Source organism: Seriola aureovittata, chromosome 4 (genome assembly GCF_021018895.1).
Source record: "Seriola aureovittata isolate HTS-2021-v1 ecotype China chromosome 4, ASM2101889v1, whole genome shotgun sequence".
Lineage (NCBI taxonomy): Eukaryota > Metazoa > Chordata > Actinopteri > Carangiformes > Carangidae > Seriola > Seriola aureovittata.
In genome coordinates this window covers 5,442,799-5,468,036 of record NC_079367.1, presented here as the reverse complement: position 1 = coordinate 5,468,036, position 25,238 = coordinate 5,442,799, and the positions used below count along the sequence as shown (strand labels likewise).

Sequence of the window (25,238 nt, the reverse complement as noted above, 5' to 3'; positions counted from 1 at the left end):
AGACAGATACAGGCTGTGCAGACCCACAGTGTATTTGTAGAGCGGAAGCATCACTGTTTGAATGTATATTTGAATGTGAGCCCAGCTTTACGGCGCCACAGGTCACAATTCAGAGACAACGTTGAGTATCCATGCAGGAAGTACTGGGCCACTTCTGTTGAGATGAAAGCTTAAGGGTATGGAGCCATCTTTTCCTAACATCCAGCACACTATATTTGCTAAACATAGATTAATGCAAAATGCATTAAAGGTCCCATAATGTATATAGTGCGATTTCTGTCTTTTTTGAGGCAGGTCTAGCTTCTATATTAATACTGTGAAAGTATCAAAGCCTCAGTCCACAGAGAAATGCACACAGAAACTGAGCCTTAAAACCAGCCATCAGGACTTCTGTAACTTTGTGATGTCACAACAAAGCAGTTACTGCTCTCAGCCATTCCCCAAGCCCCGCCCACCTGGAGCCACCATCCAACCTTGCAGGATTTGGTTTCCTTGAGTGTTTAAATAAAATCTGCTGTATTTTTATTGGCTCACTCAGAAAACAGTCAGCAAATCAGAGGAGAGGCTCAGATTCTCCTCGCTTCTGATTGGCTCACCAACCTGTTTTTTCTAGAGCTCCAGAGAGAAGCCTGAGAGAGGAGGTGTAAAACCACACTGAGATGGTTTTTGGTTCTTAAAACCACAAATATATCTTCTTATGGATCAACACTTCAAAATAAAACACACATGCAAACACATACAAGTGTAAAAGGCCCTTAAAAAGTTGAATGTCCAATATCAAAGTTTGGTCTGGCAACAGTGTAAGAATGTCATCCTGCTGTAAAAATACATCATAGCCCAAGGCACCGCAGTAGCCATGACCCCAAGAGATTAAAAAGAGTTTGTGTGATTAATCTAAACACAAAATCTCTAAAACAATAATGTGGCAGTCACATCTTCTCCATAATCCACGTTTGATCTCTTACAGACCCTGTCCGTACACGGGCAGATAAAATTGGAAATGCTCTTTTCATGTAACATTAAGTTCCATACACGCTGGTCTCAGTCACATGAAAACAAGAGAAACAAACAAGAGTATGTCCTGCTCCCGAAAAGGGGAAAGGAATAGGACCGACTTGATGGACATTACTCCTCAGCAAGTTAAACCTATATTCTGTGTCTCTGCAGTCACATATTTCAGTATAGGAAAGTAAACTAATTTAGATCAATCAAAACTAATGGTTAATCTTCAGCTGCAGCACCTGTAAACTAAAGTGTGAAGGTGAGCTGTTTTTCCTGAGCTGAGACAGTGGCCCGATAATTAGACTGAAATGCCATTACTTCATTTTTCAGTCCAACATCTTGTTCACATCAGCTGTTCCCTGTTTATTTTTGCCTTAATCAAGTAGCGAATGATTAGTCCTCCTCGTTGATGTCACTCGCAGCAGACAGGGAGGCTGTGGTAGTGGTTGCTAGAAGCTTAATGCTTTTCACATCCATCAAAGAAATATCCAGATTTAAGAGCTGTTATTTATGTGGCTTGATTTACAGCAACCTGTACAGTTGAAAAGATAATAAACGTGGGTGGTTACTCAGAGGTCTGCAACCAGGCTAATAAAACAGTCACTCATTGTGTTGAATGTTTAATTGTCTTGGAGAAAAAAAGCATACACAAGTTTATGTCAATGTAAAACCTGTGTCACCACAAAATCTAAGTGATCAAGGAGAGAGTTTGAGACAACAGAGAACTGGTTACTTATCTTATGCAAATCACTCCATTGTGTCTGTGAAGATATGCACAGACACACTAAATACATTTCTGTTCCCTCTGTCTAACACTATGTATCCAATATACGGACGGGCATTTGTAGCTCAATGTATAGAGGAGAGAATTTTGAAAAGCAGGCAGGAAGCTTGGCAGCTTGGTGTCAGAATGGAGACTGTGTTTTCGGTGTGCAAATCTAAGAGGTCTCTCAGCTATGTGATACAGAACATATATCCAATTATCATATCTCTAACCCTCTCTCTACAGCGTATTCCCTTTCATGACCTCACCATCTGTTTTGCTGTTGCCACATCTAATGCTCACCCTGACAATCTTCTCTCCTCCTCCCTCACTTTCCTGTCTGTCTGTCTCTCTGTCAAACACACAAAAACACATACACACACACACACACACACACACACACACTCACTATCTCTCTCATCACCTCTCCTCTTCACTCTGTCATCAGCGGCCAGTCAAGGTCAGAGTTTTTATTTTTAGTCGTCCAATAACAAAACAGCTTGTCCTGCCCGACACGGAAAGACACTTTGAGCGTGAGCGTCCATCCCCGGGGCCCTGCAGCATTTAAACTGAGAGCACGGCTGCCACTCTCCTCCCAGACACCCTCACAATCCTCATCACGTCACTGCCGCCACAGCCACAGTCGCCACACTAATATAAACAACACAGCAGAGATCTAGCAGAGCAACAAGCAGCAACTTCACTGGGGCAAGTGAAGGGAATATTCCTGCTGATCACACTGCCAGTCACGTTTGGCAAATGTGAAGATGTTTAACCAAATAACCACATACCCATCTGGCACTCATACAAACAACAGAATGAATAGATGAGTTAGTGATGGAGAGGTGCACTGTTACCAGGAGTCACAGGATAGCTGGATTTAGTTGTAATGTTCCACTGAATGAAAAAGACTTCAGACAGGGTTCACCACAGGTATAATCATCCATATTCCTGGTAATGATATCAAATTCAGATCGGAAATGAGCAGGATAGATTCGAATGGGAAGAGGTGTGTGAGAGGAACTTTGATACAGAATATGACTGGCATTAAACAGCACAGGGAAACAGTTCAAAGTGAGGGAGATGCACATCTCTGTGGGAAAGCACTGCACGAGTCAGGATCCTATAGTCTACCTGAAAGCCCCTCTGAGGTGTGTGCTCCTTTACAGCAGAGGTTCCCAGCTGGTGGGATTCATTCTGAAGCTGTAGGTATACTTCAACCAAAGCGCTTGACAGCATTTGTGAATAATTTTGTAATTTATTTGTGTGCAACCACCTGCAACACCATGATTTGCCTTTGATGATAGATAACACATTAAAGTTTCTGTCCAAATTTAGCACTAAAATTTAAACCAAGTTTCCAGGAAATTAGCAAAAGAAAATTGAAAATGTGCATGAAAACAGGGGGATGGAGTCGTACTTAATAAGTTGTTGTGACAGTTTGGAGCAGCTAGAGCTATAAACAAGTGGCTGGATGACACATCATACAAACAAGCTCATTTTGAGCACAGAGAGGCCTTGAGTGGTTGCAAGACTTTATACAGTTCTTGTACTTGAAACCTAGCTTGAACTTTTCTTCTCTTTATTCAACACTTCTTTAGTCTAAATAATTCTGAGTTGCTTTCTTTTGCTCTTGAAACGCATTTTATAAAAACTTTTACTGCTTTTTTACTGTATTTTCTTGTTGCAAAATTGTTTGTTTCACTTAGGACAGGGTCAGACTACAGGAGCTTAAAATCTTAACTTATTCTGAAATCAGGTTGTATCACACACATAAGGAGAAATGTAAACAAAATGGAGACTGAGACAATTTACTGAGAAAAACTTTGCAATGAGAAAAACAAGAGCTGAAGGCCACACCAGTCTGGATGAGAAATGTTTAGGTAGACACAGTGAGCGCGGGTTGTCTGTTCTTCAATGAGAACTCGATGTGAGATTTTACCTTTTTGCTTTTAATATCTGTCAAGGTGAGTATATCTACATACCGTTGCCGGGCAACACCGTCAGCTGCTTCAGGACTGACATAATCGCAGTTGTAATCATCCTGATTTTAAATCCTTAATATCAAACGTATGATATTTTGTCATGGTGGCCCCAATGAATCTGCGAGTGGTGCAGGAGGTTTAAGACCAGATCCGTAAAGCACATTACCAGATAATCTGGGCGGAACCACGACCACATTTCTCCTCAGATTGTCGGGAGAGGTGAATCAGGGTTAACTTCTGACATTCAACTTCTGATTGTGTTTTATATTAGTTTTACAAATGTCCAAAACACTAATATGTAAAAAAAATAAGTTATAAGTTAGCATGTTTATAATATCACAGTCAGTGTAGGTGTTGAGGTTTTAACAATTAGCATTGGTGGTTAAAGTTTGAGATTTGAGATGAGTAGAATGAATGCAGTCAGTGGAGGCACCTCGGAACAATAGCAGTACAAGAAAGTGTGTGTCTGTGTGTGTCTGTGTGTGTGTCTTTTTATATCCACAAGTGTAAATGGACCTACAGTCTCTGCCTCATAAATTTCCAAAGTCCTTCACAAATTGGTGTATATCAAACAGCGCCATTCAGAGGGGAAAGAATCATTTAAAAAAAACTACCATGTCCATTTCCCCCCAAAAAAAAGCCTGAGCAATAATGGAAGCGATGGAATTGTATGTCCAAGTAAACATGAGCTTTTCCCCATCGAGGATTTCGTTCATATTGCACTTGTTGAGGGATTATTTTGTCTCTTAGCCCTTCCCCTGAGCTAGGAGCTGAGAAAATCCCTCGTTTTCCACACAATCTGCTGCAACTCATCCTTACTCCAACTGCAAATAATACCTCCATCAACGGCTGAATCAGACAACTTGGACAAACACCCCATAGCCAGCCGTCTGGGCCTAGAGCCAGACACTCTTAAACGCTTCTCTCCTTCTTCTGCTTTCCTTCACAACTGAAAGGACTTGACAAATATATTTTCCAAGACCTATCCAGTTGCCTTTATCAATGGATCGTCAAGAGGAGAGAAGGAGGTTCGAAAATCTCCTTATTTACAAGTGCTTGAGTTACTTTGGACGAGCTGAAGGACGCTTTTTGAATATTGATGCGCCTTTATAGATTCTTCATGGCACCAACGGCAAGACAGCGGCTATATTTGTTTGCACTTTTCCTATTAAAACCATTTTACTGAACACAGAAGTAAGTAGTACCAATTCCCCGCTGCTGTCTCCACTAAGTGCAAGACTAGAATTAGAAACAATTAGCAAACAACGTACACCATCCATATACAAAACAAAAGCTCAATTCTCTGAACCTAAAAGGGCAAAACACGCAGTTTCAGTGAGCTCTTCCCTTTTTCTAGCAGGGGAGTGAAGGGAGCTCGTAACCACTTAAGCCTCATCCCAGATGTTAAGATAGAGAGGGAGACAAGAATTGGCTGCTGAAAGATTAATAAATGCAGCTGAAAAGCAGGATAGAAAATGCTTTTAGAGGTACTCGCCCTGATGGGGGTGGAAAGGCATTGATTTTCCTGTTGGAGCCATTGCTGTCATTTGATAAGATGGTGCTCCGTAAGCGAAGCAAGCTTTTTCATGATAACAGCCCTGGCCTCTCAGTGACCTGTGAAGTGTGCCTGTTAAGAAGGCACAGGATATTTAGCAGCCTGGATCAAAAGCATTTCCCTCTCAGCCGTAATATCGAGTCTTTTTTTTTTTTTTCTGGTGGTTGGCCAGATTTCAGGTGGACAGATCGATGGTGAAAAAAGTGACACTTAAGTGATAGATCGATGGTATAGGTGGCGTCTCGAGGCAGCCGGCAGGAAAAGATTGTGCGTTTGTCTGTATCTCCTCCCGTGACATCACCACACCGATAGGAGCATCACGCCTTCCATTACGCAGATCAATAGTGATTTCAGGCGGGCTGTCAAAGTTTAACAGATGTCAGAAGTGGGAGCGATTCCAGCGCTCGCTCACCAGAAGACGCCATACGAAGAAGCTACAGCGCGTCACATAGTGATTCATAGTGTGATGCACATCCAGCAGAACAAAGAGAAGAGAAAGTGAGAAAAAACAAAAAAAACAGGTGTAATCCAACCAGGAGGGAGATGGTCATGGACAGACACCGATAGAGATTTACAGCACCCAGAGAGTGATATATAAAGTGTAAACAAGCGACAGATTGCCTGCCGCACACACACGGCTGCATTCCAATCCCGTGGAGCCGACCCGTTGCCCCTGGCAGCCAGTGCTGGTAATGGCACTGCACTCGCTCAAAAGGAGTGAAGCATGGTAGTCACCACACCATGCATTCTTGTGGCAGAGGCGGGCTGCGAGCTGCTGGGTAGGACGCATTTCCATTGCAGTTATGTGGTGACGTACAACAAGGAGGCTGAGAGCTGATATGTCTTTGTACTAATATTACAGGTGATCGCAGCAGCACCTACTGCAAATACTGATATAAAGTGATAGATTTTACTGCTTTCAGAGTTTTTGCCACATGACTATCCAGTTGCTGCTTCAGCTCTTACTGCCCTCAGTGCATCACTTCTGGTCACAACATGCTGCAGTATTCAGCTAAAAAGCTCCAAACACTGTCCACACACTTCCTGCTCAGCGCTGCAGCCCAGATGATCGCCTGATGGACTTTTGGGGCAGATGCTGATACTACTTTTAGAGAGTGGAAAAATTCCAATATCAATATATTACCCAATATATTTCCCATTTACTTAAGAGAAAATGAGAAAGTGGTCTCAGACTTTTGGATCCCACTGTATGTGTATGTATCACTCCTATTAAAACGGGGCTATTTGTAAGTTTTCTCTGCCACCAAACCTGGTTTCTTGCCGGTAGCGGGTGGTGGCGATTGTCGCTTTGACAAGAGCTTCAGCCATGGTTGCGTTTACAAGACCAAAGGTTTCATACGTCGTCTGCATGAGTGAGTTGCTATCGGAAAGCGAGGGGGCGGCCACGGCTAGCTGGTTAGCGTGCTAACTGCGCTAGAAGAAAAAAACATGATAGAGAGACAAGAGTTAACATTGCTGTTGCTTTCCACCTGTGCAGAAGGAATGAGGTTTGACGCTATAGTGCTACTGATGGCATTACGTGGTCTAGTATCTCTGTATTTACAGTAAAGGACACGTTGTGCCCTCTGATCTCTGGGAAGAGATTTTAGAATCTCAAAACCCATTTGTTTTCTTTGCATATTTCACGGTTTTATGACTTTAAATTTGTGGGTTATACTGACATTTAAGTCTCGTTTCATATATTGTCGTTTCTGTCTCTATTTCTCTGCAAAGATCTTTACAACTTGTGTTTTCTATACAAACTTCTATTATATACAAATAATATTTCTTATATTTTCCATCTTTTCATTGATTATCAGTGGTTGTTTTCTACTTGCACCATCGTTGAAAGGATTTTCTTGTACTTGAATATTACCATGAAATATCTGCCGTCAGCAACCTCAGATAAAAAAGGACCATTAGTATCAGCCTTGAAAAACCTGCATCGGCTGAACCCCAGGGCAAGCAAATACACACATATCATCCAACCTCACACTCACACACACACACATACATCCTGCGTCCATTCACCCATGTAACTTTATGGACACCTTCCTGTCCATAAACCAGGGAGATGGAATGGAGAGGACAGAAAATGATTCGGAGAGAATTGGCCCAGTAAAACACTGCACCCTAATCTTTTGCTACCAGCTCAAATCCTCTCTGCTATTAAATGCCCTCTTTCCTCTCCTGGTGGCATTTTATTAACTGTATTTGTTCAGTGAGACCTTGAATTCTCTGCCACTTTGACCATGACATTGGGAGATGGGGAAATCATGAATCCACGGTGCAAAACTGTGGATCATAATAACTTTAATTCTCCAAATAAAGAGTTTCTATTCTGTGGTAAACAATAAAGCCCTGTGCCTTTAGGGAGTGAGTTAAAAACAAGACAGCTGAGTGGGAGAGGAAGGCAGAGATATAAAGAGAAAGAAGGAGACAGAGAGAAAGATCAGAGGACAGGAAATGAAATTTTCACATGCACACATTTCTAAAGTGTGTTTGCATATCTGGGTGTCAGACATTATAAGTATGATTATTCCTTCATTCCTTTTGCTGTACCACACTGTATGAGCCAAGTGCTTTCACATCAAAAGGCATCTGCTCTCTACAGTGTCACAGAGCGAAGGTTTTTAATCCCCTACCCATTGCATCTGCGTCTTGACGCTGTTAACCGTACCTCTGTATTTCATCATGCAGCTTCAGAGACTCCAGAGAATACAGGACAGACGAAAACAAGTTTGAATGAGCTAACAAAGCCGGGGATCTAACCGAAGGCCCGGTTGCAGCAGCTGGGAGTGGCATGGCACGCTTGAAAACAAAGGTAATCCAACTGCCCCCCACCGGGAATGGAAACCTTGCGTTCACAACGGTGCGAAACAGAGGAAAACAACCATGCCCTACTTCAATTTCTATCAGTATTTTATGTAACAAGACTTTTAATATTTCATTTTTGTTCTTCACCTTCAACGTAAACTCAGACAGATGTAGTTATTCTCATTCGGACTGATTATTGTGCAAATGTGGTTTTCAACAATCTCATTTCTACACATAGAAGTTGATTTATCTTCTTTTTTTTTTTTGTCATTGTTGAAATAGCACGACAGGTTCTAACAAAACTAAAACATATATGATAACACAGAAGACAAACAATGACATATAAGATAAATAAGATAAACATAATGGGCAAAACCCAGAGACAATAACATGAAGCAGTTACAGTGATGATGTAGCCTATCTGATGATGTATGATAAGAGTCATACGGAGATTAGATTAGATTAGTGTAGATTAAGTAGGATATATGTGCGTGCAGTGTGCGTGCGTGTGTGCATGTGTGTGTGTAGTGTGTGTGTTTGTGTGTAGTGTGCGTGTGTGCATGTGTAGTGTGTGTGTGTTTGTGTGTAGTGTGCATGTGTGTGCTTGCGTATGTGTGTGTGTAGCATGTGTGTGCGTGCGTGTATAAGAAGCAGTGATATTCATCAGTGGTTGATGTTTAGTGGCAAATGTGGGTGAAAATGGTGAAACACAGTGTTGATACATGTTATGATAATAAATATATGGTGTAGCAACAGTATCATTATAATAATAATCACAAAATAATATTGTTCCAATATAATTATAATAATCATCACATAAAGTCCAATATGATATGTGACTGTTTCAATACATTTAGTGAGAGCAGACCAGGCCACTGAACAGGGTCAGCGAAGGACCACCCCTCCCTTCGCCTTCTCTATTGTTATTATTGTTATTATTATTTTACATATTTTTATTTTTGTTCATTTATTGGATCCTACACATTTGTCACTAAGATTTATGATTTACAGCGTGTAAGACCTTTTTTTTAGTAATCAAACCTTTGTTTTTCCGCAAACTTTCGTGGCCGGTGGCAGAGAGAATTGCACAGTGAAACCAATGCTTATAGGGAACCAATCTAAATGCCAATGATGTCATTATTATTTTTGCAAGTATATTATGCAATCAACACTTACTTCATAATAAGTTAAAAAAAAATGTAAATGTCACTAAACGATCATTCCTGAGGAGAAGCAGTTCTGGTTTTATTTGGAAAAACAGGGTAATCATTTCATTCAGAGTAAAATTGTGCCCATTAACGCCCAATTTTCTCTTTTCTAGTGCTGCGTCACCAAGACCTGCATTTTGTTATAAGGAATCCAGAGGATCTGTTAAAGCAGGACTATGTCATTTTAACTGAGCAGTAGCCACTGCAGCCAAAAGTGACAATTATGGAAAAATGCTTGATACTAAAACTGACTGTAGCAGTGACACAAGTGATGAAGAGGCACAAAATCAGTGGAGCTACTTAATAATGTCAGTAATACAGCAGAATATAATCTAAAGGTTTACAAACATTAGATAACATTATCCAATATCAACTAGTGGTCTTGCCCCAAATACCTGTCCCAGTGCTGTATCTTTACTTATAGATTTTAAAAACAGTTTGCTGTAGCTGAATTTGATTTGGTAGAGAGTTAGTCTCAGGCTCTCAGACTGAAACTCCACAGTTTACTGGTGCCATTTCATTATTTCAAACAAATCGCATGGCAGGGAAATCATATCACTGCATTTCTAATTTTGTGACACCAAACGAAGTGTAGAGGAGTGGAAACATGGCACACAACAGAAAATACAATAACATACATATAAACTTAGCCTCAAGTCCATTGCCCCAGTGCATGCTGGGAAGCTTTCCCACACACCCGCTCCCAGGATGCATCAGTACAGCAGTCGAGTTCTTAGTTTTAATGTTTCCCTGTTGCTGCATTCGTCTACAAAAACTAACTCTACATCAGGAACACTTGGACTTGACCATATACAGCAAGCTGAGGGCATTTGTGTATGTAAATGAGCCTGCACGTCAGAACAAGTGAGATTTATTATTGTTCATCCTGTGTAGGTGTGAATACCAAATACAAACTTTCCTGCTCGTACAGGCAGTTCTTTCACACACATTTAAAACTGGCCCTGGTATTTTTTTGTTCCACTGACAGCTACAGATTTGAGACGAAGACCAAGAAGAAGAAGAAGACGAAGAGAAGAGAAAGAAGAGGGGAATCAGCCTAAAATAAAATTCTAAACGTTTATTTAAATGAAAATACAACAGATAGAATTTTAAATGTGAACAAAATATCCATCCAATTTGCCCAGCCGCGTTGCAGGTCCTGCTTTCTCCCTCCGTCTCTCTTTCTTCTGGCCTCAGAGTGTTTGTCCTATTTCAATTTCAACCTGTCAGTCAGTCGCTCACCTATTCTCTGCTGTTGACTCTCCTGCCCCCTTGCAGCAGTCTGTCACAGATTTCCATCATTTTGTTTTTCCAGCATCTGCATATAAACCTGAAACCCTCCTGCCTCCCCTCCCAAGGGGCTGAAAATGGAGAGAAAGTGGAAAAGGCGTGATTACGATGTCATTTCATAAACACCGCACCCTGAGAGACTGCATGGATGAAAGCACCAATGCTACTGGAAAATTAGCCACCCAACCGGGGACAAGTCATTTGCTACACCACAGCAAACATTCAGATGCCGGCATGTACACACAAAGTGAAAAGGTACAGACTGACGGTAGGTAAATAAGAGAAAGTGGAGAGTGAAAAAAGATGGGGGGACAGCTCAGAGGTGGACGAGCGCCTCAAGACTTGACATGTGTCTGCATGAAAGTGTGTGTGAATGTGTAAATGTGTGTTTGCACCCCTCTACAGGTGTTCAGCCTTCTTGGCTGTGGGCAGTAGGGGAGAACTGCCACTATTCAGACAGATGAGGAGAGACTCACCAGGACTGAGAGAGACTCAGAGGGCAGAGAATAGCAGGGACGGGTGTCTCACACACACACACACACACACACACAGAACACAAACAGAACACACACATACAAAAAGCCATTTCCTATGTTCTTGAGCATCAGGTGGCCAACACTCGAGCGCTTGAAAATCCCACCTGGCAAATGCCACACAGCTAGATATAATCTGTTTGGGGACCCACGGAACAGCATTAAAGGAGAGGATCCATTGACATTTAAATGGTGCATGTATGTACATCTGTGTGCCTGTGAGGAGAAAGGAAGAGAAGAGGAGAGAGAGAGGCAGCAGCTGTGTGTATTCCAGCAACATAAAAGTGTAACGTTGAGATGAAGTGACGGATTAGAGCGTTGATATTTCTTTGCATTTATGAAGCAGAGATGGATTGTTTCATATCTTCTGAATATATTCGAGCAGGGCTCACGAGAAACTGAGAATAAATGAGGATGGAGAAACATTTGTACAAATCATATGCAGTTTCAGGAAGAAGCTGAGGCTTGAGATAATTATTAGCGCCGTCGTTCACTGTCAAAGGGAGCAAACTGCAGCTTGTTTTTAATCCGCTGTAAAGTACATGATAGAACTAATAAATTCCTATTAGTCATTAGATCTTGCAACTGATGACTAGTGACAGTGTTTACAGTACAGGGATAATTGGGGGGATAGCAGAGGCAGAAGTTTGGGCGAAGCCATCGGTGCTTCAATATGCTAATACTATTCCAAGTTCTAATTCACTTGAATGCAGCCCATGCAGCCTAGTCCAACTCCATCATAGAGTTCATGTTGTTCTAAGGTGTATGGAGCCCCGACCATACAGCAGTTGCATTTATAGCTAGCAGTCTCTCTTTATAAACAATTTTTCCATCTGCGAACATTACTTCTAAGACCTCTTTGTGCTATTAGCATCCATTTAGCACAGCTGACTAGTTTTCCATACCTTAATGTAGCAAATAGAAAAACAACAGACTTTTCTTTTGAGGGCAAACAGCTATGCGGTGTGTCAGAGTCAAACCCATGATTACAGATCAAATGTAACATCTCAGTAAAGTATAAAATAAACCAACTTTTAATAAAAAAGTTTGAAAAGATAAAAACATCAAATTCAACACATTTGGGATCAAGTGGCTCACCATCTGTTAGCCAGGCCATGTTTTATTGTGGAAGGCCTTCCCAGAAGAGTGATGGCCGTTAAAGCAGCATGTTAATGCCCATCAAATATCACACTTAGGTGAAATTGATGTCTATGTACTTTATTTTTGGCCATGTACTATAGTCGTTCTGGCGAAGAGAATCTCCTTCAGCAGCTACTAGCAGAGTGACCTTGAGCAAAGCAGCAAACCCTGAACCTCTCCATGGAGCTTCACAGCGAACAACAGTACAACACTGCCAGAGAAAGTCCAATACAAAACGTAAGTGTGCTCAGCTTTGTAATTATTAACCAGGGTGGTGCTGGAAATAATGAATTTCTCTTCCCTTGATAAATAAAAGAAGAAAACTACAGTGAGATCTTATTTTAGTGAATGTAGAGAAAAACAAAAGAGAAAATCTTAAGAGAAGACATCCAAGTGTTTCCCAGCACAGCCTTGTCATATTATTTTAATGTCATCTTTTTAAATATTAAAAGATTCTGTGTAGTAATTTGTGTCGCTCTTAAGTAAGACCACATTTTTCATAAGCTCATGCTCCATGTCATAGAGACGATGTTGAAATATGTCCCTGCATTCTGGTGGGTGTCACTGAGTTTATTTCCTCAAGAGGACAAACATGCTGAAAGGGTTTTTTTTTTTTTCAGTCAGCCTTTCACTCTTTCCACCATCTGTGAAGAGCTATGAAAGCTTTAGTACTGGTAGCACGTTGATTCTACAGAGGCAAATTTCCTGTTAAAACAGGAGCTGATATTGGAGAATAATAAAAACTTGAGAATAATAAAAAAAACAGATAAATGGGATGATGGCTAAAAGCTTGCGACTTATTAAAATGATACATGTAACAAAACTGTTTATCTAAGAGTTGATTTGGCGTTCAGCAGTGAACTTTTCTGCCGTGTGGCTTGTTATGCAGCAGAAAGCGGCCTCTGGTCTCAGGGTGTTCCCTGGCCAAGAGCTCGGTGTGGGGCCCCTCCACTCTCAGAGACAGATGTTAGGGCTGGACTCGGTCATCCACTCTCACCATAATGAGAACTCAAGGGGGCCCCGGCCAACACACACACACACACACACACACAAACACACACACACACACACACACGCACACACACACTCATGCACATGCATAGACACGCAAAAAAACACCATACCTGCTTTTCCACGTGCACACGTGAGCGAGTGGAAGCACACATATAACCCCAACTCAACATGAGAACCAAACAGCGAGAGAGGCAGGGAGTGGTGAGTGAGCCAGGGGTGGATTCATGATTTAATAATGATGTGCTGGTTAGAAAAATGAGTGACCTTCACACACACACACACACACGCACACACACACACACACACACACACACACACACACACACACACACACACATCCATGTTGACATACAGTGTATCCAAGTGACATGATATTCAAATAGAGGGCATAGAGAATGTGTGTGTGTGTGTGTGTGTGTGTGTGCGTGCATGTGTGTGAGTGTCTCCTGCCAACCATTTTTTGAGTGTTTAATGAATGAATATTGCACCTTAATTATTCACCACCCTATAATTAGCCTCTAGTCTGTGATGTCCGAACATGTTCTAGACAGTGTATGCGTGTGAAAGAGAATAAATTATGATTAAAATGTGTGTTTTCATGATAGTTGCATGTATGTCTTCATGTATTCATGTATGCATGACAGGGAATTACATTAAGAATATGCATATAGTCTATAGTGTTTGCATGCCAGGATGTTTATATATGTTATTGTGCATTTAATGCTCAACCCTCTCAGTCTCTTAAGGCTACGTTTGGCCCTGATAAAGCACAGCCAGCCTAATAAAGTCAAAAGCTACTCTGAGGGCAGAGCTAAAACAAAAGTCAGATTCAAATTTTAGCTGTTAAATGTCCATAACTCAGTGTTTTTCCAAAAGGAGGTCCCAGGAAAAGAGGGAGAAACTGAAAGACTGACCCTAAGGAAAAGAGAGAACCGTGTGATAAGACCTGGCTAAGCCTCGCCGTCGGTAATTATCTCCACACCAATGCTACACCAGGTAAACCCAACAGGAGCACTGAAAAGATGACGACCAAAGATTAAACAAAAAAAAAAAAAAAAAAAACATTTAAAAAAAGAGGCCAGATTGAATTTGACAGATTGATATTATTGGCTAAAAGATTAGACAAACACTGACAAGGGAGGGTGAGATGGGGGGAGATAGAACAGAGGATGAACAAGGGGGGAGTGAGGGGATGCAAAGCAGTGGGAGGAGCAGGTACACAGTGACCCAGATCCTCCTCCCACTAGTAACACAGGGGGAGCTGCTACAGCCAGGCTGCTGTCAGCTGCAGGACCGGAGCGAAGGATGAAGAGATACAGGACACAAATATGAGCGAGAGCAGCAGCTACAGTGTGACAGCTGGTCCAAATCACAGCAAACATGTGGGGACATGCAGCTTTGAAAAACAATCAAATTGTGGCAAATTGTGTATATTTTTTTGCTAATTACTACAGCCTGTTGGGCTTGAATAAGAACTGACAGATGCTCAGATGCCCCCCACCCCCCACCCCCCACCCCACCTCTTCTTCCTGGGGAGGGAGCACCTTGGTGATTTCTCCCAAAACACACAGGGACAAATGAGGCCCTGAGCGTCCCGTTAAAAATGAAACAACCCAGCAGAGAGTTCACATCCCTCAAGATTTGACCTAGACACAGGTAAACACACACACTCAAACACACACACATACACACACACACACACACACACAGAAAAAGAGTAAGACCTATAGGACACACACACATGTGTGGGCATGTAATTACTGAGCCTGTGCAACAGCCACAGGGAACTGGGGTGCACGTTTACAGAGGGAAGAGGAAGAGCTCACAGTGTGTGTGTATGTGTGTGTGTGTGTGTGTGTGTGTGTGTGTGTGTGTGTGTGTGTGTGTGTGTGTGTCAGTGGCCCAGTTATAGCGGAACGATAAAATTGCTGCATCCATGACAGGCCATATACACAAAGCTGGTCCCACCTGTTTATTTCAAATGCTCCACCTGTGTGTGTGTGTGTGTGTGTGTGTGTGTGTTTGTGTGTGTGTTCATGCACTTGTGTGTCTGTGTGAGCAAAATATCATTACAGATTTCTTGGAAGTATGGGCACTATATTACATGGACATATTTCAAGTTTTGAGCCTTTCGCCTTTCATAAGTCATAACACACACACACAAACACATAGTGTACACACTTCATGAACTCATCACAAAGCCACAGGATTCATGGATCATTGTGCCTCGATTTCTATAGCAGGTTGAAAATATGGCCGAGCAGCCGGTGTGTGAGAGTCGTTGGCCACAACTCAATACACTTCTGTAGAAACACTATTTATTTTTAGATGCTTTATGGTTCTTGGCTTGGTGGCCCTGATGCCAGGGAGAGTCATGGCCAGATACAGAAAGAACACACACACCCCTACTTGTGTATTCTCAATCAGTGCTTTGAGTTTAAAGCCCCTGAAGTTAAAGTCCCAAGTGGAGTTTTTTGTAAAAAAATATTGTACGTCAAATGTTGCTAAATCCTGATTGGTGCACGGAAACCCATGGCACCACCCTTTTTCAACTTGAGTCCGTTCCACTTGAATGCAAACGGAAAAAACTGCGAAAGAACCAAAACTGTTGTGAACTGAAGTGTGTGTTCATGTAAGAAGCTGATTATGAAAATACGTTTTCATGACCTTTAAACTAGCGAGACCATCCCATCATCCACTCTTATAGTAGCATCTTGTCTTACTATGTGAGAGTTAAATGGCAAAAACAGTGCTACTTAGCATCATCATTGAGATGCTGCACATTTTCCTGGCCATTTTCACCCGTCCATCTGTCACTCATCAATCACTGCTCAGCCTTATCATAGCTGTGACAGGCTGTCAGGTCCCTGGTGTGTCCTCACATATCTCCACCCCTCCACTACCCCACTGCACGCTGGTGTATGCAAATGCCCACTTACTCTGAGGCGCGAGCTATAATGGAAAGACAAAAATCTTCCAGTAAGTCTGCTTTCAGCACAACGGATAGCTCCGCTGCTGCTGTGTCTTGCTGAGTGGCATTGGACCAAGGACAGCGGCACGTATTCACCTAACGTCTGTATGTGTGTGTGTGTGTGTGTGTGTGTGTGTGTGTATAATTCGTCTGTTGTCCAATTTTCAGTGAACATATAATATTTCTAAAGGGGGATAAAAACAACAATTTCCGCCATCAAAACAACAGCAGCGACGCTGCTTTAAAAGCCTTGATAGTAATCTAGGATGCATCAGCACATATTAAATATAAAGTAAGCTTGATAATACAGTGTTAAGCAAGACTAAATGTTTGGCACCCAGCTCTTCTTTGCTTTAGAAATATATAATGACTCATATTTTAGAGTAATAGCAGAACAGAGATAATGTAGGTAAACAGGCATAAGGCAGACAGACCTTGTCTCCAGTCACTATCCATCATAAACACCACAGAAGGGTGACAGACTTCGTAGTATCTGCTGGCAGCCTGGACCAGCGCCAGGGGTGCTGACACTGGTACTGTAACTCACAACAACCAGCACTAAATAACACGCCTTTGATCAGGGCCGACGTATCTCCTGGACCTCCTGCTGATGGAGCTTTAGCTGCCAAAAAAGCTTTTTGAGCACTATGAGTTTAGATGTGTAGAAGAAAATGTTAATGCTGCTTATGTAGTTATGTTTTTTTCGCCGAAGTGTCCATCGGAAAGAATCAGCATGTGTTTATTTATTTATTTGTGCATGTGATCAGGAATGTTTGGGGTGTATAGGTATAAGCTCTGCCAGCTCCTGTTCAGCCTGTAAGTGGCTAGCATATGGGATGACAACTGTTGCCTTCATGGGGAAATGGACAGATTAATTGAAATTGAGCACAGATAGGAGAACAGACACGCAAGTGATGAGCACTTAACACAATCATCAAGACAAAATCACACAGGGACTGCTTGTGTTGTGTATTTGTGTGCTCGTGTGTGTGTGTGTGTGTGTGTGTGTGCGTGTGTGTTTGCGGCAGGCTTTGAGGGAATGTAGACTAATGAAGAAAATAACAATTACTGCTTGATTAATATGTGTGTACCGGCGGCCCAATACCTGTGGATAATCATCAGCCTTGCAAACCATTAGCAGATACGTGGTGCTAACACGTTTTAATGGGGTTGTGTGTGCAGACTGACAATTAAGAGCATGTGTTGGTGCCTTGCAGTGCTGAAACGGGCAACTGATGCTCATGCAGGGCTGACCTGAATACGAAGCCGTCCTTAGCAGTGACACTGCAGTAGCCTTTCTAAAATATTGTTGTGGTTGTGCTGTGCTGTTGGTGTTGGTATTGCGAGCAAGATAGCATCAGAATAGCAACAGAACGGCTGTGGTTTCAGTGAAAATGCTCACATTAATAGCACCCAGTGAACAGAAGATGCAGGAGACCAAATGTTGCTGCGTCATTTTGTCTCAATTTCAGTGACATTTTACAGGTTTACCAGGCACAGCTTGACATTTTGGGGAATATGCTTATTCACTTACTTGCTTACAGCTAGATAAACAAATTGGTTTCCCTCTGTATGCTAAATATTTATGTGGTGCTAGTGGCCAGTTAGCATAACTTAGCAAAAACACTGGAAATCCATTAGTCCTATCCATAAGTAAAGCACCTGTAAACCTTACTAATTAACAAAAGAGAAACTGTAAAGGGGGGGGGTGTTAAACTATTCCTTTATCTCCATTTTTAAAATGCCAGCAGGCCACAAGATAAGTGGTATAGAAAATATATGGATTGATAGATGATTATTTTCATTGAAAGTGGAAACAGGTAATACTAGCAATATACAGTGGCAAAATAAAAGTGTGAATCCTTTGGAATCACCTGTTTTTGACTGGTCATAAAATGTGATCTGATCTTCATCTAAGTGCGGACAAAAACAATATGCTTAAGCTAATATCACACAAACATTCACAGTGCTGGTGGAAAAAGCAAATGAACCCTTGGATTTAATAACTGGAACCTCCTTTGGCAGCAATAACCTCAAACAGCCGCCTCCAGTAGCTGCTGATCAGACCTGCACAATGTTCAGGAGGAATTTTGGACTAGTCGTCCTTTAGAACAGCTTCAGCTCAGACATGAGGATGTCTTAAGGTCTGGGCTCTCACTGTGGTAGATTTACACCCCAACATTATCCTGGAAGACACCATGATAGACTTGGGGATTCATTTCCCCCTCGATTGACGTCAAGCTATCCAGGACCAGAGGCAGCAAAGCCCCACATCATGATGCTCGCTCCACCCTACTTCACCTTTGGGGCCACCGTGGTGTTAAAGTATGTGGAGCCATTTTTACACCATACATAGAGCTACATGCTTCATCTGTCCACAAAACATTTTCCCAATCGGGGTGTGGAGAGTCAAGCTGCCAGTGAATAGCAAACTCAAAATGTTTACGTTTTTTTATGAGTAAAATGAGTAGCTCGAACCCAAACCTCCAATCTGGTTTCATTGACTGGACTGGAGGTTTGGGAACTCCTGACTCTAGTTAGCTTTTTCTTCATGTCACTGGCCGAGGGGCTCACACACTTTTTCCAGCCTGCACTGGGGAAGTTTTAACGTTGTTTTCAGTGACCTGTGTATTTTTAGCGAAAATAGATTGTGGCTGTTCCTTAATTTATATTTTATACTCTTCCTTTAAGAACAAATTCACTTACTTTTTCTTGCCACTGTACATAGAGGTCACACACAGTAAATGCCGACACAGAAAGCAGAGAGCTGTCTATAAGTAAGTGTGCACTCAACTCAGAGTGCTCGGCTTGTCGAGTGTGACGATTTATGAGTCACAGAGACAAAGATCTGCAACTTTCTCTCTGACCCACTCTCCTCTCACTCATCCTCCCATTCTCTCCATCTTGTCCTTCTGATCATTTCCACTAAGGTCAGCCAGACCCAGCTGGTGGAGTGGGACAGGTCAGGCACTGTCAGTCTGTGTAACCCTTTGTTAATCATCAGCATGTGTGTGTGTGTGTGTGTGTGTGTGTGTGTGTGTGTGAGTGTGTGAGTGTGTGCGTGACTGTATCATCACTTTACACTGAAAAACTGAGGGAAGTCCACTGGTGAGATTGGACTATAGAAGTAAGTGATTGGAAAACAGGAGCAAATGGATGAGAGGAGGACTGAAGTGGTGGCAGAAGGAGTGTCTTGAAAATCCTGGAGAGCTCTCGGGCGTGTGTGTGTGTGTAAGTGGTGTCTATTGCATGTACTGTAGGGCCGTGAGAGCAAATCAGCAGGGGAGCATGATAAGAGTCTGGCAAAGCACTTAAAACATCTAACAAACTTGATTATCCTTAAGAAGTGTGAACTAAGTGTGGCTCTGGAGTGACACACTCACACACTCAGTGAGTTGAAATTCACTATCTAGCCTCAACTATTTTTATATTTCTTTGATTATTTAAGTTAGACAAAATAACCAGAAGTATGTGGACATGCCTGTTTAATACATTTCTGCATTAGATTTTGTATCTGCTGACTACTGATAACTTTAACATACAGGGATAATCAAGTAACAGTAGAAGAAGGTACAATATTTGAAAATACTTTAAGTGTGGCTCTGGTTTTTCATGGTTTGGGCTCAGCGTCTTTGTTCCAATTCAAGGAAATGGCTAATATTAGCTAACATTAGCTAATGTTAGCTAACTTTACATAGATGTTTATGACTAAAAAATATTACAGTGCTGACTTTGTGACTGGTATTTTACAATTCAGCATTTACTATTATTATTTACTATTATCAAATACTTGCCACTTGTGACCATTGTTCACGAAAGTTACATTATATTTCCATGACAGCTGGGCAAACTCTGTCTGCAAATGCAGATATAGTTGCAGATGCTCCAAAAGCAGATCCAGTGAAATTGTTCAAGGATTTCTTTCCATTTCCTCGCCATTCCTCGAATGCGAGCTTCCAACCTAATTCTGCAAAAACCCACTCTGGCCATGTCTCTCTCTCTTACACTGTAGGGTAAATCATCGAGCCTTGTGGTCTGAATATCTGCTTCCAAGTATGGTCAGCCATGACCACTCAAAGACTCCAACACAAAAAGAAAAGGAAGAGAGAGATGAAACACCCACACTGTGTGTGCAGTGCACCCAGATGCTTGCACACACTGACTTCACTCCTAACACCCCCCACCTCCTTCCTCCTTCCACATCTAAAAAGACAATAGAGTTGGAAGAGACAAAAATACAAGAAGTAGAACAAAAGTAGTCACATACTGTATATAGTGTAAAGATGGAGGAAGACGTGCATACAGGCCACGGTGGAATACCTGAGATAAGCACATTACAATACGATCTGATCATCCTTTTCAGGGACAAAACTCCCTTTCATTTGTGACTTTCTGTGTATATTTGAAAGGAGAAAACAAACACCCACTCAGTGCTACTCTCCACTCATCTGATATCTAAAATTGAGGCAGAAAAGAAACGCTTGATTTCTCATTAGCAATAAAAGCAGCATTTTACCACTGAATGCTCAATATGCTGGAAAGAGCCTTGTGATGCTCAAGTCACCAGGCCTGCTGCAGATGTAGCATCGGTCGTCCCAGGATCACAGGAAACCCCATTTCTCCTCCTTGTTTGAGAACGATAGCTTAAACTTGTCCGCCCTGCCTCTATCTTTTGTCTCTGATGGCTGTAGGACTGCGCTGGGATCAGTGCCCTGGAGCTCCTCTATCGCTGCAACCACTAAGCCCTCCTACTTGTCAAATGGCACAGGGTTGTACAGAGATCAGCAGAGCTTTGAAAACAGAGGACAAAGCAAGTGTTTGTAAAAAAAAAAAAAAATCTGTGATGTTCCTCCATGTCACTGAGCCCTGCTTCCCCTGGCCGCAGCAGGCCGGGCAGGATTTGTGCCGCATCCAGTGTCACAGCCTCGTTGGAGGATTTATAGAGTACTCCCATAATGCACTTCCTCCCTCCAAAGGGGGGGACATAAATCTGACTGTTTTTTTTTTTTTTTTTGTCAACCCCCTTTTTTATTTGCTAATGGGATCCTCAAATGACTATCCTCTTGGCTTTCTTTATCCCTCCCATTCAAAAGCACCGGCTTTCACACCCAGCCACACATGCCGAAGCCTTGTATAGAAAGCCATAAATTATAAGACCTGTGTCAATTAATCCTGCAACTTCACAAGGAGGCGTCAGGCTGAAGCCACAGCCTGACGCTTGTTACCAAGAGGCCCCGTTCCAAAAGGCCTGCTTACTGACAGGGAGAAAATGTACAGTGTGTTTATCTGGATATAACAAAGCAGCAAAAACGTTCCACCAACAACGAGACACACAGTGGGTAGCTGAATTAAAATACACTGTGCTGGTAATGAGCTATCTAAATTCAGAGTTCATATTACTTGGAATTACACAAAAGCAGGGCTCCGGGGCAGCATTGGCAAAAACTCTATAGCTCTTTCTGCTTTTCTGCCAGAAGATTCTCCCTGTCGAGCAGCGACAGTCAGTCCTGGGGAAATCGTTTGAGCCTCAGCATGTATCTGCGAATGCAATAATTCCTTTGTAAACGACATCACCTCCTCGCCCATTTCTGCATATTTGGCGGCTGTCAACATGTTGGCTGCACTCTATCACTCTCCCTGCCTGTGCACAGGGCCAAACCCACGCACACGCACACACACACCTACACACACGCATGCACACAGATGTTAGCGCTTGCGTTAGCTGATTACTGACAACTCTGAAACACATACTAAGTAGATACACAAGCACACACACACACATGCACTTCAAGTCTGAATGGATGACTCGAGGGCGATGGTTATTAAAGGAAGTTGCACGTCCACGCTTCCCTTGAATGAAACGGCATCTAAACAGAAAATGACAGGGTTAGCAGCGCTTCAAAGTTATCTGGAAAACAGCTCCGCGTATTGGCGCTACGGAGGCAGATCCTTCGCCGTGCTTGACATGAATGCACCATTTCGGATGTCATTTAAAAAAAAAAAAAAAAGCTGAAGTGGAGAAACAGATACGGAGTGGTAAGAAATGGGAAGTGATGTAGGTTTGTTGCTTCCAGTGGGTTCTGCTTCCTGCCAACTGTGACAGGAAACGGTGAAGGCAGCGAGGGTCAGTGTAGCAACAGATCGCAGACAGACAGGACACTTTTATTTTCTCCTGGATTTAACTGCACTGTACAGTGGCCCTGGGGAATCAATTAGGACCATGGTGTGCTTGGTTTTTCCACCCCCATTGACTTGGCAGTAATTTGTTTACTTCACAGCCAAGCTCTGGATACAAAAAAATAATAAATCATTCCTCAAAATGCATCTATCCTGTTATTTCCTGCTGTATTACATATATGAACCTGAAGATGTATGAACAGGGTAATACACAAGATGCATGAATATGAAAGCACACATAGATCCTCGAGAGCTTCATGACAGCCACCCTATTGTTCCTTGACGAGTAAATCCTATTAAAATGAAAGTGCGTGTAAGGAAAAAGCTCGACCTCTGGGCCAGGTCACGGCCTGCAGCAGGTCCATCAGCATATGCTTTCCCTCCACACACACACACACACACACACACACACACACACACACACACACACACAGACAACAAAGACTGCAGGTGCAGCCGGCCGGCCGACCAGCACGGAGGCTCTTTCCTGTGTCAGGAGGCGAGGAGGGCGAACAGTTGTGGTGGCTTCTTGGCTTCCAGACGAAACTGACAGGTGTCACCTTGTTATTTTGCTGCGCCAAACCCAGTCTCCGGTCCATGGGGAGTTGATTAGCAAGAACCTGTTGCCGCATTTACCAGCTCACCTCCAGCACATGGCAGGTGCATTAGAGAATTGAGCGGTCCCAGTGCAGTGGTGGTACCGGTAGACCTAAAATTAGCTCAGTGCTGAAGCCAAACTGCCAACAGTATGGGCACCCATTTATTACATCTGGATGTCGTTATCATATATTTGTTGTTGCTTTGCGGATTATGCGCCATGTGTTTTGGAATTTTAATGAGCTAATTGCAGCTGTGAATTAAATTACCCTATTGATAAATCAAACCCGTGCCTAATTTGCATATATAACTAATGCACATGTTTTCAAATGGCTTCATCAAAGTTACAGGGTGAATTTGCGAAAGCTTCTATTTTAATATGTAAAAACAAAGCGTACAGGAGCTAAACTTTTATTACAGTGCTAGCAGGTATTAACCAGATAATACTGTTGTCTGAAGAGGGAGTCTGCATTCACAGCCATCACAGTGTTACCAGGTTTGTTTCTTAAGTATAAGTTCATCTTTAGTCTTTTTTATTTTTAGCTTTGGGAGTGATTTGCTGCAGCTTTCAAATCTGGACTTGTGTCCAAAGGAGAGTTGTGTGAAAAGTGGGTGTTCAATTTGGATCCACAATAATTGGCTATGTAGGCTACTAATGGCACCACTGTGTTAATGATGTTTTGCCCATTTTCCATTTCAAATAAGCTGAAATTCACTGGAAGACCTGAAATTCTTCTTCATTTCAGATTTCGGCTTCACAGATGATCTACTCCACTTTACTCCCACCTACCTTCACCTATCAGCCTCAAACAGACCTTAACAGTGAAGAGCCACAGTCTCACAGCAGCTAACCATGCAAGGGAATGTTTCTCCAACATTCAGCCCCTGACAAAAAAATATTAGTGATGTTGCAACAAATGTGAGGAGCATGTACTTGCCAACAAAACTAAAGTCCCTAAATGAATATTATAGCACTGCCACAGGAGATGAACCCAAAGAAACAGGCTACAATAAGGTCACAGTACACTCCGTGTTGACACAGAAACACAAGTCTACATAGACTTACAGACATATATGGATGTCATACAAGATAAAACAAATACACCGAGGGGCTATTATGGGCTGTGCAGCTGTACAGTAATTAAGTGGCCAGTCTCCACAAGTCCACGAGGACCACTGCAGGAAGAAAAAAAAAAAAAGGATCATTTTCTTGATGAAAGAACATCAAACAGTCAGACTCAGCCTCAGCAGTCAGTTCCCAGCATCAGATGGACATTTCTTTCCATCCACACGCAGCTTCTCTCACTTATAACAAAGCCGTAGCGCACTCGCAGATGCGCACCACACAAAGCAAGTTGCCCTTCACCCACGTACCTTTGGTGTGAGCGGCGCTCAACCCCAGAGCCACTACAGCCAGCACGCCGGCTATTCTCAGCATCTTCTCGGCGGAGATTCAGCCCGGGGAAAGAGAGGGGAGTACGGCGACCTCTTTCCTCTTCTCTCCTCCTCTTTCTTTCTTTCTCTGTCTTTCTCTCCCTCTCTCTCTGCCTGTCTCTCTCCTTCTCCTTTCTACCCTCTCCTTCTTACTCAGCGACTCGGGCTCTCTCTCCTTCCTTCTTCAGGCAGAGTGTGGAAACAGTTCACTGATATGTGGGACAAGACAGGCAGCGTGGAGTAGAAGGACACCGGGTACCCGCAAAGCACCGCGCAGCACCGCACCGCACCGCACCGCAGGTTTGTGTGGATGGACGAGGCAACAACTAAAGTGGTTTCTGCTGAGACGGGACCAAAGAGCAGCGCACCCCGGGACCAGACCCAGCGACGTCACAGGGAGGAGAGAGATGGATTCAGGCGCTTTTTTTCCTCTCTCTCCCTCTCCTCTTCTCTCTCTCTCTCTCTCTCCCTCATCCTCCGCCCTCCCCTCTCTCCTCCTCCCATCTCCTATCTCTGGAGCATCCCAGCCCACTCCAGCTCACCGTGAGCCTGCCACGCTGAGGAGGGATCCATAATGAAAATCATAGTTTGAAAAGCATTGATCGCCTCTTTGTATTGTAACTGACGCCGTTTATAAGTCCCCAATGAAATAACATCTTATAAAATGCCCATAGAAAGTGTTGCCGGTGTAATGCATGTACAATCAAACACATAATTCAAGCCTATTAATTCTTAAAAAAACAGTATTACTA

At 42.6% G+C, this 25,238-nt stretch overlaps 1 protein-coding gene across 1 annotated transcript in view; it reads right to left on the bottom strand.

The window, feature by feature from the left end:
* LOC130167535 (calsyntenin-2-like) overlaps window positions 1–24,944 on the bottom strand; it is a 255,034-nt gene extending 230,090 nt beyond the window's left edge. The window contains exon 1 of the mRNA XM_056373821.1: window positions 24,427–24,944. Coding sequence (XP_056229796.1) covers window positions 24,427–24,490 — 64 coding nt within the window. The 5' untranslated portion in view covers window positions 24,491–24,944. The remainder of the gene's footprint in view (window positions 1–24,426) is intronic.
* Between the last annotated feature and the right edge of the window lie 294 nt (window positions 24,945–25,238).